Source organism: Cardiocondyla obscurior, linkage group LG27, assembly GCF_019399895.1.
Source record: "Cardiocondyla obscurior isolate alpha-2009 linkage group LG27, Cobs3.1, whole genome shotgun sequence".
In the NCBI taxonomy this organism is placed as follows: domain Eukaryota; kingdom Metazoa; phylum Arthropoda; class Insecta; order Hymenoptera; family Formicidae; genus Cardiocondyla; species Cardiocondyla obscurior.
In genome coordinates this window covers 779780-795735 of record NC_091890.1, presented here as the reverse complement: position 1 = coordinate 795735, position 15956 = coordinate 779780, and the positions used below count along the sequence as shown (strand labels likewise).

Here is a 15956-nt window from a genome sequence, read left to right as displayed (position 1 = left end):
GATGGGAGGTCGTCGTCGTCGTCGAGTCATCTTTTCGCGCACTGGAAACTCTCGCGAAATACTGTCATTAACCCCTAACGCTATCACTCATAATTTAAATTATCACTCGTTAATTTACATTATCACTCACAGTTTAAATTATTATTAAAACACGGCACCCCGTATTATAAACAAAAACGCGAAACTGTACACTCACACTCACTCACACTCACTCACATAATATTCACCGCGCACTTCATAACACTTCATAACACTTCATAACACTTCATAACACTATGACTCATATTCACCGCGCACTTTATTACACTATCACTCATACCTAGTTTAAATTATTATAAAACAAGGAAAAATTGTTCGAATAGGACTTTAAAACTACTAAAATACGCGTCGCACAATCCGACGTAACGCGAATCTCTCAAGCAGCAGATGCCAATTTCCCGAATTGCGTGCAGTAGCGCACGCACTATCAGTCACGTCTAACGAAACAGAAAACGACACTCCGCGAGGGACCGACGAATACTCCGGGCTGTACGACGATCCCTTAAAAAATAAATTAAAAACGCGAATTACTATATCCCGAAAGCGCGAAACAATATTCCGATTACGAGAAAAGCGACCTTGTTTTGTAATAACTTAAACGCGGCATCCCGTATTATATACATAAACGCGACACTGTACACTCACACTCACACTCACTCACATAATATTCACCGCGCACTTCATAACACTATGACACATATTTACCGCGCACTTCATAACACTATGACACATATTTACCGCGCACTTTATTACACTATCACTCATACCTAGTTTAAATTATTATAAAACAAGAAAAAATTGTTTAAATAGAAATTTAAAACTACTAAAATACGCATCGCACAATCCGGCGTAACGCGAATTTCTCAAGCAGAAGATACCGTTTCCCGAATTGCATGTAATAGTAGTGACCTTTAATAACGGCATGACTCATTGCGGCAACGGCGACTAACGCGCGTAAGCTAGGGTAAAGTGCGTCAGGCCTTACCGCGGATCGCGTACGTGAGTCCTGAAGTACCGAAAGAAACGAGAAAACGAGGGAAAAGTTGAAGGAAGGCATCTTCATGCTCTGTTCTGTTCGCGACCGTGCATGTGAGAGAGAACGCACGAGTGATCGCTAAGAAATCATTAGAGGCGCCTATAATGATTTCTTAGCGATCACTCATGCGTTCTCTCTTACACGCACGGTCGCGAACAGAACAGAACATGAAGATGCCTTCCTCCAACTTTTCCCTCGTTCTCTCGCTTCTCTCGATACTCCAAGGTTCACGTACACGATCCGCGGTAAGGCCTAACGCACTCCACCCTAACTCACGCGCGTAAGCCGCTGTCACCACAGTGTGTCAGGTCATCATTGCCGGTCACTATACACTATTAGCACGTCTTACCAGACAGAAAATCGACACTCCGCAAGAGATAACGCGTACTCCGGCTGTACGACGATCAATTAAAAAATAAATTGAAACGCGAATTACTATATCCCGAAAGCGCGAAACAATATTCCGATCACGAAAAAGCATCCTTGTTTTATAATAAAATAACGTTCTCCGCGCACTAGATCACTCGCGGGATATTCACGACACTTCCGTTAAATCTTTAAACACGACCCTGAGACGTAAGCGCGGTCTAACTGTCACTTTAACACTTCGGTCGGTGTAACGAACGACACAAAACTTGCACGAAGCACCGGTATAAAACGCGCCGCGATATAAAATATTCCTACCGCGGTAGACACTCGCGGGATAGTCCACGACACTTCCTATTAACCTTGAATCCCGACACAAGAATCTAACTGTCACTTCAAGCGAGGTCCACGTCACCTTGTTGCGCGGTCAAAAGTCGTCGGTAGAATGACCGCGAAAACTTCCCCCAACCCCTTCAATGTTTTCCCTACTATCGCGCGGGATATTCTTTACCCCCCTTGTGTTACCCCCACCGGGGGGTATTCACTATCCCGCTTTTTATCTTTACCGTTATTCAAAACGCGCAACCACCTTTTTCGTTAAATGTTGAATTTCGACTCGAGAAATCAATAGCTCAATAATTATCGAATAGAACAAAATATTAATTATAATTTCATTATCCCGCGAATATTCACTATCCCGCGTTTTATTTCTACCGCGCTTTAGAACGCGCTACCGCCTTTTTCAATAAATTTTCGATTCCGACTTAAGAAATTAATAGCTCATTAAGACATCTAACAGAACAGAATATTAATTGTAATTTTTCTGTTTCAGATAGTACTCTAGCATTGAAGGAAGGACCGAGCCGACATTCCGCAGACATCCTGAGAAGAGAAGAAGGACCAGGAAGAGTATCATGCATCGGCGGAGCAACTTTTTGGTGAGAATTAATTCTTTATTATAAAATCTTTATAAAAATAAAGCTTTACTCTTACATTATATCTTTACATTAATTTATCTTTATATTAATCTTTACATATCTTTACATTAATTTAAATGCTAACATGTGTACATTAATATATTTCATTTTATGTTACAGTCATCGGCAGAACTCTAGAACTTTGCTGAAGCTCATGCAGATTGATAAGTTACATGATTTTCTTTTCGTAGTTTGTAATTGAGGTCTTTTAAAAAATAGCGCGCGCATGGTTTCTTCTAGTAAATTATAAAATCATTACAAAATCTTTTTATTTTACTGTTAAGTTTATATGTCTGCTCTCATCTTATAACTCGGCGATGTTACCGAGAATCTGCGATAACTGCCGGCGACGCCGCGAAAGAATAGGACAGACAGTGTATAGCTCTGGCCTTTTCTTCTATCCGACGGCAGCCGAAACGCTGGCTTCACACGGACGAGCCTCTGTATCCGTACGCGTGAAAGCCGTGACAACGAGTTGGGCTCTCTGCGTGCATGTGTATAATGATCGAACAGTGATCACAGCCGGCGCCGCGATATGGCGACCGTTAAGGTAACAGAGCAGAAGGTTATTCTGTGCGGAGAGTACGGTGTCGGCAAGACGTCGATATTCCGACGCTTCGCCAACAATACGTTCGTCGCCAGTAGCGATCGCAAGTCTACCTTAGGTCTCGATAACATTGACAAGGAGTACGTTATCGAGGACAGACGAATACGCGTGAGTGTCAACTTTTTACTTTATCGTATAGGTGTTGCTTCCTCTTGCAAGATTCGTCCCATCCGGACAAGGCCAGAGAGCATAATTAATATTTATAATGTATTGACATTTATTATTGATATAATCGGTAAATTTAAAATATTACTTTTTATTCGTAGCTGCAATTATGGGACACAGGCGGTATGGAAAGAGTAGCGTCTGTTACATCGAGTTATTACAAGTTTGCAGAGGCTGCCATTCTAGTGTTCGCCCTAGATAATTCAACATCGTTTCACTTGTTGTCCCAACACTTGCTGGACATAGTAACGTATGCAGAGAATGCAAAGATATTCCTTTGCGGGAACAAAAGTGACGTGGAGAGTGTCGCGCCCCAAGTCACAGACGCGGAAATGGAACAATTCTGGTACTTAGTTTTTACGAGCTTCCTGCGTGTTATTTTCATACATAAAAATTTAAAAAAAAAATTATTACTTTTCTTTCAGTGAACAGTGCCACAATCTGATTTCGGGAATATACAAAACCTCATGTAAAACTGGCGAAGGTGTGAATGAAATGTTTGAAGATATAGCGCAACATTTGGTCGAAGCTAATCGGTCGCGAATGGAGCTTCACGAAATGGACAAAGATCGATTTAAGATTTCATACGTAGACGAGGCAACCGATCCATCATGTTTGTGCTAATCAGCAATTAATATTTGCAAATACGACGTTCTCTAAGGCTCGATAAGAATTAAAAAAAAAAAAAAAAAAGAAAGAGAAAAAACAAACGTAAAGGAAAACGGAATAAAATTTCATATCGAGTCGTTATTACGCGACTTTCCTATGAGGGAAAGTTTTCTTGCAGAGAAAGACAAAGAATAGGAGACGGAGAATCGTATAATAACGCGTACATAAATTGTGTATCACGATTGGATCGGGTCTGGATGGGCGATGTTGTAAACTCTCGATTGAAAATTTAATGTATGCTACAAAATTATATCTTAACCGACTAGGCTTGACTTATTAACAATTTATGATCGATATTATACACCTGATTAATATACATAATGTATACTTAATTTTTTAAAGGCTACGCGATAACGAGGCACTAGTGCTGCGTCCATTTAATAGTTTTCAAATCGATACCATCTTCTACCATCTCCCACAATGGGCTGCGAAAAAGAACAAGATATTAGAATTTTGATACACGCCTTCGCGTAACATTTTTCTCGGTTAATAATTCTATGATAGAGATAGGAAAATACAAATAAGCGCGATCTCGTGAAGAGTTCAACGATAAAAATTGTTCCCTCCGCGAAACGAAATTATATCGTTTCAAACACCGTTAACGCCAAAATATAATGCTTATGTAAGTATAAATTATATCCCGCGACGCATCTTAAAAGAAACGATAATTGACAAATATACGTTACCTCATTTCCCGAAGTCGTTTCACTTGCCGTATTGTATTGTCCGCCGTATATTCGACTTCCTCAAGTGTTGTGAATCGTCCGATGCCGAATCTAGTTAAGCCGCAAATTATATCGAATGTGAAATTGCTAATCAAGTTCCTTTATCTCAAAATATATACCTGATACTGGAATGAGCCAGATCCTCCGAAGCACCGATCGCTCTCAGCACGTAACTAGGTTCCAAACTCGCGCTGGTGCAAGCCGAGCCGCTGCTCAACGCTACGTCTTTTAAAGCCATTAACAATGATTCACCCTCGACACATGCGAACGATAAGTTTACGCACCCGGGATACCAGGCTACGGGATCGCCATTTCGCACGACTTGCGGTAAGTTCGACATTATTTTCTCGATTAGGTGATTCGATAACATATTAATGTATCTGTGATCGTACTGAAAAATACAGTATAAATTTTAATATATTAAGTACATCGATCATACACACTCCGCACACGCGCGCGCGTAACACAGACAGTGAGATTTTATTCACTTACGTCCATCTCCGTCTGTGCCAACTCGCAAGCGGCACCTAATCCTACAGCCAAGGGTGCTGGTACGGTACCGCTTCTCATTCCTCTCTCTTGCCCTCCACCACTTTGCAACGGTTCCACGCGCACCCGCGGCCTTCTTCTAACGTATAGAGCTCCAATACCTTAACGCATTATTAGTAAAATAGTAAAATAAAGACTGTAGACATATCGAGCTTTTTTATGAATACGGAATAATTTAATAACTTATTACGAATAAAATAATTGTAGATAAGATCTCGCAACTTCTAATATAGAAGAACAAATTAAAATTACTTGTCATAACGTCTTGCAAGTAATATATAGAAATGAAATAAGTATACTCTTTTCAAAATAATAAATTATACAATAGAATATTACCTTTTGGGCCATACAATTTATGACCACTGATAGACATAAGATCGATATTCATGGCTTCAACATTAATTGGTAATTTACCTATAGCTTGCGCGGCATCTGTGTGGAAAAAAACCTTTTTTTTCCTAAAAAAGTAAAATAATTAAGAGACAATTATAATAAGATAATTATAGTATTTAAATTATGATACTCGCCTACAAATAATGCCAATTTCTTCGATCGGTTGTTTAACACCAATCTCATTATTCACCATCATTACAGAAACCAACGATGTGGAGGGCCTAATGGCTGCCTCTAATTCATTAAGATCGATAAGACCGTTTGAGTTAACAGAAATATACGTTACATCAAATCCTTCTGCTTCCAAGGCTCTACATGAATCCAGTACACACTTGTGCTCCTAAATATAAACAATATATATTTTCATATTTATTAAATAAGAGAGTAAAACTTATAAAAATGTCTCACTGTCTGGGTTGTCACAACATGATTTTTTTTGGACTTGTAGAACCTTGCTACACCTTTTATAGCAATGTTATTGCATTCTGTTGCTCCGGATGTAAATATTACTTCCTTTTTATCTGCTCCTATCAAATCTGCAACTTGCTATAAATAAAATATAAGTAATTATTTAGAAGATTTAGATGTTTAATATTAAAATTAATAAATTTAAAATATTCACCTGGCGAGCTTGCTCAACTGCTGCTTCTGATTCCCACCCATACATGTGAGTTCTGGAATGTGGATTACCATGGTACACAGTCAGGTATGGCATCATTTTATCCAATACTCGAGGATCCTAACAATTTATTATTTTATACTTTATATATACAAGTATAAAAGATTGCATCATATGACATAACACTACAAACTTACCAGTGGAGTAGTGGCTTGGGCATCCAAGTAAAGAGCTCTACCCTCCATTGGGCCTTTTTTATATTCATCTGTAATAGGAGCTGTACAAAAAAATAGAAATCAAATTTTTTGTCAACTATCCTAAAGAGACATGGTATCAAAATAACGTTGTAGTCAATTAAAAGTAACTTTTAGAATAATTTTAGAGTAATTTTCAATATTAATTAGATCTATAATATCGTCATAAATTTATGTGTTTTATCTGAGCAAACATACATTCATATTCGGTAACCTCTGACAACTGTTGGCCACTCGTGTGCAGACGGCGGTTCTTCACACGGCACAAAGTAAAAATAAAACTCCTTGTCGATTGACGAAACATTTTTTTAATCGTTGTCTGTAATTGCTCTCATGAATGTGTACCACGTATTCCGAGAAGTCGCATGTTCCACCCTCACAGTACCTGTATCGAAACAATAACGAGATACTTTATTGGAATTATAATTTAGACGTTGCGTAAATTTAATTAGAACTAAGAAAAAGCGTCTAATTAAACTTAAGTTGAAACGTACGTACTACTAAAAAATGAAACACCTGACTTGGCTCACTCCCAACATCTTTGCCGGTGGCGACTTATATATATATTTTTTTTTTAATTTCGAGAAAATCCACTACGAGCCACCACTATCGCTTTCGATAATCGATCAGTAGTACGAATTAGCGCGCCATATCCTATATTTCTCTATTTTTTTTTTAAAGACCAAATACTTGTAGCATCTCTAGAATTAAATTATATATATACTTTTTTTTTGTTACAGATCGACGCAGCTGCATCCACTGCTGTCAACGAAAGTGTCGTCACCGCCGATATTATTAATTATACGAACCGCAACCGGTTTGTCGGTCGTTCCGGAAGTTCCGCTAGTTTTCCGGCGTTTTTTAATGATTGATTTTTTACGGGAGTGCTGAAAAATAACGCGCGAAAGTGTTTAATAATTTTCGCGATTTTAAAATCACGGTCGGGATGTTCGCGAGTGACTTGTGCGCGGAAGGATGGCTCAACGCGTTCCATCTAAGAGAAGGAGCAGGCCTCGGATAGGCATCACGCATCGGCGGAGCAACTTTTAGGTAAGCATACATTTTTATTTTTATTAAGAATTTAGAATTAATTATAAATTGTTTAATAAAGAAATTTTAATTCTTTTTTTTTATGTAGAATGAGATTGTTTATTTTAATATTTTAAGCAATTATAAATTGCCGATATAGTTGCAATATTTCCAGGTATATAAAATTAAACTAGATGGAACATCCATGTGTATAAAAAATTACTTATACTGAATGTTTATAACGTAGATACATTTTCTTATTTTCATGCACAGTACAAATGCAAAGAATAAATTTTAGCTCTAGATAAAACGTAGGAATTTCATTAGTAAGTCTTGTTTATCAATGGCATTAGCCGACGCAATTGTAAATTATTCTAACACATTAAAAGAATACTGATTTTATAAGATTTATAATAATCTAAGATGTATAATTTAAAATAATTTAAAATAGCATTGCGCGCAATATAAATATGGATATTTTTAATGCATTTTATAAAAATTGATTCTCTTTTTAAAACTAATAATGCAAATGAGATTTAGATGTACCGTTCTTGCTGAAATAAATAATCTAAAAAATCAGCAAGTTTCAAGTTTTAAAATAACTTTTTATAATTGTATATATATCAATATATTTCGAGTATACCTCACAGATTTACCGATCTTTAGAAAGATTTAAGGAATCTCCCATGTCGGCCGATTGCGACGATTGTTGTTTTTTATGTAACGCCGTCATGTCCAGCATGCTCCCGAAATCAGATTTAACGCTCGATATTGTTAAATCCTCCGTTCCTTGATATTCGCCCGGCCTGCCAATTTTCGTTGGGTCAGTTTGCACATCCAGTTTCTTTCGATCGTTTGTATAATCGTCAGCGCTTACTGAAAAATTTCTACAAGCCTCCGACGCACTGACACCTTTGTAGGGCGGAATTGCATCAACGGTGACGAAGTCACCCGGCTTGCGTTCGTTATTGTCCATATCCTTTGCCGGTGAGATCTTGCCGAGGGGACCGAACAGATTCGCAATATTGCGCATGTACGTGGACGGTGAAGGTGATGAAGTCCGCGTGAAGTCCGCGATAGAGAAACCCGACAGTTTCGCTAGATCGGTAGTAGGAAAATTCGCCAGTTTCGTCAAATCCGAAAATTTCGTGATCTGTTGCGTAATATCCGCCAGCGGAAAATCGGGATTTGTAGACGTTCGGGATTTGCTATCGCCAACCAGATTCGGTAGTTTCGAAAAGTCCGCAGGAGCGAAATCGTAGTCGCATTTTGCATTCTTCACAGACACCGTTAATTCGCCCGACTGAAAGCTCGGTATTATTTCTGGCGATATATGCTTCGAGCCCACAACAGAACTGCCGTCTTTTATCTGTGTGATAGACGCCGAATCATTGCTGTCTTTTTTTATGTCCCGGGAAGTCGACGGTTGTAACACAAAGGGTTTGGACGTGGGCGTGATTATGGCACCGCCGTCAGGTTTGAAGTTGACCGGCGCGAGAAAAACAGCCGCGTTACTAGCTGTAAGACCCACGGGTGGAACTGGTGGTACAAGTGAGTCTGAGGCAGATACCAATGGAAATTTCATGGTCAAAAATTCGGGCGTATTGCCATCCTCGGAACCCGGGCAAATCATCTCTCTAATTACATCCCAGTATGAGCTATTAGATCTGTTTCGGCCGGGCAATTTCGATGCCAAAGAACACTATTAACATTAAAATCATTAGTATATAATTAACAAGAACATACACATATATAATTATCGTAATAACGTGCTTACCCTTAAACGTTCAAGATACGTCGTATTACCATTAAAATTGGCAGTAAAGTCGATTCCGCCTTCGCTTTTGTAATATTCTATACATCTTCTCTATAAAAATAAATAATATAGATATATTAATAACAAAATATGTTTATATCGCTCCGTAATTAATAAAAAAAAAAATTACAATTTCCTCCAAAGTGTCTTGAGAGAGAAAATGCTCCTGCGATAGCGTATAACTAAGAAGCATAGGTCGCGGATATTCATGAGGCCTATTCTCAGGTGGCGGCAGAGACCAAAAGACATTGAAATTTGATTCGTAACAATTGCCATCCATATTGTAAGGGGCTGCAAAATAGAAAATAATACTACTTTCGTATTCTCTTTGTACAACAAAGAGAGTCTTTAAGATTCTCACAGCATATCAATCCCACGCAGGGTATGTATCCATTATCGCTAGACCCCTTCATTTTGATTTGATAATCCAATTGAGAGTCCACATCTCTCAGGGAAGGTGATGCATGAGAGCGCGGGTGAGAATGATACCATCCTACCAATGTAACACGCTTCCATTCCATAGCTCTTGCTATTTCTGCTTCTACTGCTGCTGCAGCTGACTTGTCCTTGCCAGAATACCGGCATGGAAATGCGCATGTTATAGAAAGATCTACAACAAAATAGTTAAAAATTCACATATCTCAACTGCATGATAAAATAATTATAATAATTATATAAATCACATAATTAAGTATAAAATAAAATATACTATGTGAATTGATATCCCAGTGGCCACCCAAGTAGCCACAAATTTCTTTATCAGTTAAATGACAGTGTAGGTCCACTAGCAGAGCTGCTGTAGTCGTGATGGTGACCAAAAAAGGTTGTATCTTTCCCAATGTACTAAATGATGTGAGTTCCACCATTGTGCTCATGTCCCTGCAAAAGTAAAAGCATCAGAATCTTTGTTTAATTTATTTGCTGCTTTCCATCTAGAAAAAAAACGTAAATAATTCTCGCTTGTGATGTCGCTCTATCTTTGTTTAATAAAATAACACTTTAAATGAAAATTATCCTACATTTTGATATAAATGGGAAAGCGTGTACGACGTTTTGCATTAGCAAGCATGAGTTTACTCCACAATCACTTACATGGCATGGCTTCGAATTCCCAGATTAGCATGTTTCACCGGTACTCGAACTATCTGTACCGGTGGATTGATCATAATCTTCTCTCCGCTCTCTTCTGCAGTATTGTCCATCGTTTCCATGTGCGTGGTTTACTTTTAAGAAGGGAACGGCAGGGATTCGGAGTCGGCAAGTCTACATATGTTTCTTTCGTTCTCCTCTTTCGCGAACTAACGTATGAGCAACGCTACTTGTCTCATTGAAAAATACTCATCTTTGCGTATGTCCTCTCTCAGAAATGTACGATAAAATTTTCTCTAGCTGGCGTGAATTGTAAGAGAACTCCTGACAGATGAAGAAGACGCTTCACATGATCGAAAATGATCGACAGCGTTGTCCACCTACTCCAACCTGACTTAATCGCACGGTGTCGTTGCCGTATTTTACTTAATTTTGTTTAATTTTGCTTGATTTAATTTTTTTTTTTTATCTTATTTTGCGGTATTTTATTTATTTATTTATTTTTTTAAATTGATTTTATTTTACTTTTGTCTGATTTATCGTTCAGTTATACTACTTAAATCTTCGACCATCTAAACTATAGAGCGTTGACTCGCATAATTGATCGTCAAAAAGATGGCGGACTGCAGCCCTCGTAGCGTATTTTTTAGAAACTAACAAAATTTAATTTCGAGGAAACTCGTGGCGTCGTCGTCGGTACCTCGCGACTTCCGCGAGTGGCGCGAGTTCCGCGCGGCGTTTATTAGCTTCGGTGCACTGGGGACATCGCGGAGTCGCGGAGTCGCGGAGTCGTGGCGTGAGATTTTTTGTTTACGAGAACTCGGGGCAGCTTCGAAGCTGAACCTTTGCAGGAGCCGCGAGTCGACGGTCCGCGCGTGAAGACGTAAAAATGGCGATGGCGACGAGCCAGGTGAAGGGCAGCGGATGGCCGCGCAGGGCGAGCAACAGTTCTTTTGAGGGGAAGGTCGTGCAGAATCAATCGGTGACCATCAACAGAACCGTCAACCTGTAAGTTACGCGACGCGACGCGCGAATCCAGATCTAATCGTAACTCGTTAACTGTAATTCTCTCTGACCGTCTCTCTTCTGTAGAAAGCTACGGCCACGACGCCGGTCTCGGCGGACGCTGCTAGCACTCGAAATATCACTTCTAAAAGAGAACGAAAGGAGAAAAAAAAAATCGGAGCAAACCCTCTCGCTCTCTGTCTCCTATCGTGACGAACAGTCGGCCTATCCTTTCCCCTTGAAACTCTTGGAATTTTAAGCAATTGTATCCGCCGTTCTTCGCGCACGTCGTTAACACTGCGATTCTTTAACGAAGATGCTTGTCTTTGGTGAGGAAATATCGACCACGACCTTTGACGATACCGCTTGCTTGAGATTCTCGAGTCTGGACCTGTAGCGTTGCAGACGAATTTATATCACGAGTGGTTTCAGTAGCACTTGACTCGCCTGCATACGCCTTTTGAGCATCACTTCCTCTCCGCAATGTCTCGAAAACCTATTCTCCCCCTGAGTCGTCCTTCGCATTAGTGGCTCAAAGGAGTCGGTCGTTGATTCTCGATATGCGTATGAGGAGAAGGCTTTATGACGTCTCTTTTGTTTTCCAATTTTTATTTTTTTTTTTTTATTGTTGAAATGCAACTTGTAGAACGCTTAAGATTTCACAGATTGAACGACCCCAAGGGCTGTATTATTTTCTAAGTTTGTGCGCTCGCCAGGAGAGCCTGTATATGTTTTACTCATGATTTCACTTTTCCATTTCATGTAAGATAGACTACATCTGTATGTATTATATGTACACGTACAACGTTGTACGAAATAGACCATTATATCTATATATATACATATACTATATATACCTAGTTATATTATATTACATTTTAAGATAGTATTTAATATAATACAAATATTGCGATTATTCTGGTTTGTTATGAGAAGGCAGAGTAAATCTTCTTAAAACAAACTGTATGCAAGATTTATGCATAAGATCATATAAATGATTATTCGCGTTTGTGATTATAATATGTACATTTGCAGCATCTTTGTATTATAAAATGTTGCAGAACATATATTTGTATGTCCATGTATATCGGCATCATGCAGACTTTTGCATGTATTTATCATATATTAATGGCTAATACTCTTACTGTATTCTTGAAAGCTTTCAATACTCTATCCTTAAATGAGTATTACATATTTTGCAATACGTGTCATTTATACAATTGATATATTAAATCATTTAATGAGATTAAAGTTTAAAGAGAAACGAATTTGAATAATTTTATTAAACGGTCAGAAATTAGTATTAATTGTATAAGTTTGAAGTAATAATAGAATTTTAAGAATATGATGAAATATTTGTATTATTTATTGAATATTTATTGAAATATTTATTTGTGCAATATGATTGTAATGTCATAGGTAACAAAATTATGTTTGCCCGTTATTTATATTTAATTTGATTATATCGGACGTTTAATGTGAATGCATTTCTTTAATCATATGTTTTATACATGCGTATGTGTAAAAGCTGAACGTACAGCGATTTTTATGACAAATAAGCTACTATTATACAGTAAGAAAAAAATAGAAAGAAGATTGAAAAATCGTTTCGTTAAAATTTAAAACAAAAAAAATTAGTTTTTTTTTTTTAATTTTAAAATTATATGTATCTGTTGTATATTTATTAACAGAGAGATACAATAAATTGTATCTCTTTGTTAATCAAATTAACAAAGAGCAACTATAATATAAAAAGCTCTTTGATAATAAAAGTAATTCTTTTCATAATTTAAATATCAATATCAATATGCTCATTGCTTAAATTACAAAGGCACAAGCACTGCCGATATTAAAATATTAAAATAGCGAGAAAAAAATTTTAATTGTTATACTGTGCATCTTTATATTATTTCTTGTAAATATTGTAATATCACGTCAAGCTGTATTTGAAGAAACTGGATTTAATTACTGATGGATTAAGTTAAGCATGTACAGGAGCCTAACAAAAGAATACAACTCATTTATCATAGATATCCTTTGACAAACTATACATTTGGAACAAAAGAGCCACTCTTCGAGAAAGATCCGTCAGTACCAGCAAGGTTTCAGCGCATGAGAGATGAATTCGACAAGATCGGCATGCGGAGAAGCGTAGAAGGCGTCTTACTGGTGCACGAACATGGGCTGCCACATGTTCTTCTTCTGCAGCTTGGCACAACATTCTTTAAATTGTAAGTTTTTGATACTTTAAAAAGTTTATGTTACTTAATGGCAGGATATCGAGTCTTATGAAATTAATTTCTTTTTTTTTTTTTTAGGCCTGGCGGAGAACTCAATACAGGAGAAGATGAGGTAGAGGGCCTAAAACGGCTCCTTACAGAGGTAACAGTTAGCACGACGCCTTACGCTGCCTTACAGGCTGGCTAGGAGTGGCACTTTTATATCGTTAGATTGTAACATTGTCTATAAACATCATTATTATTGTAAACCCTGCAAAACATCTTGTAGAACTTATGTAACCGGGCCTGTAGCTCCACGGGGGCTTGCGCTCTTTTATTCTTATAATATTTTGTACTTTTGGCGTGCTGCATGCCCGGACACTTCGATGTTGAAAAGATATTCGCACGTTATTGTATCTGGTTGGCTAAGAACATTGTTCTTATTTGATGATGTATGGTGTTGGCACAGAGAGAAACACGGAAAAGGCAAGATAAAACGCAACTATGTAAAATAATGACAAGAAGACTGTATATAAACGTCGCGAATTAAAAAAAAAAAAAAAGAAAAAATTTATAAGCAGAGAATCTATTACGTCGAATAAGGTTTAGAATTTTATTGTAATTAAGAAATATTGATCGGCACAATAAGCAGGCTTAAAAAAATTCAATTGCAATTGTCTGATTGCAAAGCTATTAATGAACTTGAGATTTGTAATTTCTATGATATTCTTGGCTAAACTATTTTATACACATGTGACGGTTTTATATCATTAGGTATTCATTTCAACATTGCAGGTAGAAGGAAACGTACATGTGTTCTTGAATATCCACATCAGCTTTCAATTTTAAAGAGATTTATTGCTACGTGTCAATCGTCGATTATTAATATATTAACTCGAATATTATTAGAATCGATGCTATTAAGTGACCGCCTTAAATGTCTCGAGATATAATAAATGTGCAACCATGTTCTTAGTGGACTGACAGAAGAAGAATGTATTTTATTTTCATAGTTTACCGGAAGCTCAATGTAATGCAACGTTAAACAGCAAACGGGATTTCTTTCTAGACTTTTGGACGGCAAGACGGAGTGAAGCAGGAATGGGTTATAGAAGACACAATTGGAAATTGGTGGCGTCCGAATTTTGAGCCCCCTCAGTATCCGTACGTGCCGCCACACATCACAAAACCGAAAGAACACAAAAGACTATTTCTCGTACAGTTGCAAGAGAAAGGTATAATAGATCTAAATATTTTAACAAATTTTTTTTTAATAATTCAAACAATTAATAAATTTTCATGAGTGTCTATCGGTTTGTTATTTATATATTTTATATTTTTAGCTCTTTTCGCTGTACCAAAAAATTACAAATTAGTCGCTGCGCCATTATTCGAATTGTATGACAACTCGCAAGGGTACGGTCCGATAATTTCATCTTTGCCACAATCTCTGTGCAGGTATGCTTTAAAAAAATCAACTTTATATCGTGCACGTTAATTTAATGGGATACATTACAAGTTTAATATAATTAGTGCAAATTTTATTTTTTTTATAAGCTTTAGTTGATTTTAATTTTCATATATATATTTTTATATATTATAAAATTGCGTTTCTTTATGTTTCAGGTTTAATTTCATCTATATGTGAAACTAGAATTAAAAATACAATAACAAGAAACATTCTGCTTAACTTAATAAAACATAAAAGGTTTAATAACTAGACACATATATGGTACAAAACATCATTCTGATATTAGAAACAAACTTCTGATCTTTCTGTATATGACGCATTAAACCATTTTTTAAGTAGCGTTTCATGTAATTACTTACATAATCTCATTCCATCAACTTTTGTATCGAAATGTAAGTTTTAGTTTTGTAAACTGGCGATACGATACGATAAGAGGTACAATTCATTTGATTAATTTTAAAAATGTACATAGACATTTTTTATTAGCTTTATATCCCAAAATATGTAACCTAAACTGTATCAATTAGTTCGAAAAGTTTTCGAAGTGACAATTATACAAATATAAAAAAATTATAAGACATTTTTTTAATGATTAAAATATTTTCTGTAATTGTAAAATTATAATATAATGAAAAAGTATAAAGGAAAAAAAGTATACAGTGTATTGATAATTTTTATAGTTTCATAATTCAATGCTTTAATAATTAAATAATGAATAATTTTTTAATAAATTAATTCAGTTACTTAAACAGATTCATTTTGTAAGTAGCACTATTAAGATATAAATATCTCTTAATCAAAATACATTCGTACCATTATATGGTCCATAATTATCTTTCCGATTCTTTCTTTTCAACTTTATTTCGTTCTTATGTAATACCACGTTGTGATATATGATATCTTGATATCTTATCAGTAATTATCTAAT

The 15956-nt window shown here is 36.6% G+C and overlaps 4 protein-coding genes across 6 annotated transcripts; 2 read left to right on the top strand and 2 right to left on the bottom strand.

The window, feature by feature from the left end:
* The first annotated feature begins 2269 nt into the window (after positions 1-2269).
* Rabx6 (RAS oncogene family member RabX6) lies at positions 2270-3900 on the top strand. 2 transcript variants are annotated; one of them, XM_070672974.1, is made up of 4 exons: positions 2270-2379; positions 2539-3133; positions 3292-3536; positions 3616-3900. In XM_070672974.1, the coding sequence occupies exons 2-4, from the start codon at positions 2954-2956 to the stop codon at positions 3812-3814; spliced, it is 624 nt and encodes a 207-aa protein (XP_070529075.1). In that variant the 5' UTR covers positions 2270-2379; positions 2539-2953; the 3' UTR covers positions 3815-3900. The 2 variants fall into 2 exon arrangements, with proteins under 2 accessions (XP_070529075.1, XP_070529076.1); XM_070672975.1 differs by lacking the exon at positions 2270-2379 and having other exon boundaries at positions 2520-3133.
* A 166-nt stretch (positions 3901-4066) lies between these two features.
* On the bottom strand, positions 4067-7026 carry Nfs1 (Nfs1 cysteine desulfurase). 2 transcript variants are annotated; one of them, XM_070672972.1, is made up of 11 exons: positions 6898-7026; positions 6598-6784; positions 6343-6422; positions 6149-6265; positions 5935-6072; positions 5661-5866; positions 5470-5591; positions 5077-5234; positions 4704-4975; positions 4546-4635; positions 4067-4284 (listed from the first exon to the last, which is right to left on the bottom strand). In XM_070672972.1, the coding sequence occupies exons 2-11, from the start codon at positions 6701-6703 to the stop codon at positions 4221-4223; spliced, it is 1353 nt and encodes a 450-aa protein (XP_070529073.1). In that variant the 5' UTR covers positions 6704-6784; positions 6898-7026; the 3' UTR covers positions 4067-4220. The 2 variants fall into 2 exon arrangements, with proteins under 2 accessions (XP_070529073.1, XP_070529074.1); XM_070672973.1 differs by having other exon boundaries at positions 6894-6912.
* A 254-nt stretch (positions 7027-7280) lies between these two features.
* On the bottom strand, positions 7281-10901 carry LOC139112248 (uncharacterized). Its single transcript, XM_070673151.1, has 6 exons — positions 10337-10901; positions 9954-10123; positions 9606-9854; positions 9375-9535; positions 9206-9295; positions 7281-9130 (listed from the first exon to the last, which is right to left on the bottom strand). Exons 1-6 carry the CDS (start codon positions 10453-10455, stop codon positions 8081-8083), a joined length of 1839 nt encoding a protein of 612 aa, XP_070529252.1. The 5' UTR covers positions 10456-10901; the 3' UTR covers positions 7281-8080.
* Positions 10902-11060: 159 nt separating this feature from the next.
* Cpsf5 (cleavage and polyadenylation specificity factor subunit 5) lies at positions 11061-15608 on the top strand. The gene is made up of 6 exons (XM_070673161.1): positions 11061-11341; positions 13369-13569; positions 13657-13720; positions 14627-14792; positions 14901-15015; positions 15184-15608. Exons 1-6 carry the CDS (start codon positions 11223-11225, stop codon positions 15203-15205), a joined length of 687 nt encoding a protein of 228 aa, XP_070529262.1. The 5' UTR covers positions 11061-11222; the 3' UTR covers positions 15206-15608.
* The last annotated feature ends 348 nt before the right edge of the window (positions 15609-15956 follow it).

Bases quoted from the DNA above. Each gene is read 5' to 3' on its own strand.
- Nfs1 (XM_070672972.1), bottom strand. From the start codon at position 6,703: ATGTTTCGTCAATCGACAAGGAGTTTTATTTTTACTTTGTGCCGTGTG. The intron at 6,073-6,148 runs GTGAATATTTTA...TTTTATTTATAG, and splicing joins CAGTTGAGCAAGCTCGCCAG to CAAGTTGCAGATTTGATAGG. The intron at 4,636-4,703 runs GTATATATTTTG...CGGCTTAACTAG, and splicing joins CTGGCTCATTCCAGTATCAG to ATTCGGCATCGGACGATTCA.
- LOC139112248 (XM_070673151.1), bottom strand. From the start codon at position 10,455: ATGGAAACGATGGACAATACTGCAGAAGAGAGCGGAGAGAAGATTATG. The intron at 10,124-10,336 runs GTAAGTGATTGT...TTACTTTTGCAG, and splicing joins GGAATTCGAAGCCATGCCAT to GGACATGAGCACAATGGTGG. The intron at 9,296-9,374 runs GTAATTTTTTTT...TTATTTTTATAG, and splicing joins AAGACACTTTGGAGGAAATT to AGAAGATGTATAGAATATTA.
- Cpsf5 (XM_070673161.1), top strand. From the start codon at position 11,223: ATGGCGATGGCGACGAGCCAGGTGAAGGGCAGCGGATGGCCGCGCAGG. The intron at 11,342-13,368 runs GTAAGTTACGCG...CATTTATCATAG, and splicing joins ATCAACAGAACCGTCAACCT to ATATCCTTTGACAAACTATA. The intron at 13,721-14,626 runs GTAACAGTTAGC...ATTTCTTTCTAG, and splicing joins TAAAACGGCTCCTTACAGAG to ACTTTTGGACGGCAAGACGG.
- Rabx6 (XM_070672974.1), top strand. From the start codon at position 2,954: ATGGCGACCGTTAAGGTAACAGAGCAGAAGGTTATTCTGTGCGGAGAG. The intron at 3,134-3,291 runs GTGAGTGTCAAC...TTTTATTCGTAG, and splicing joins TCGAGGACAGACGAATACGC to CTGCAATTATGGGACACAGG. The intron at 3,537-3,615 runs GTACTTAGTTTT...CTTTTCTTTCAG, and splicing joins GCGGAAATGGAACAATTCTG to TGAACAGTGCCACAATCTGA.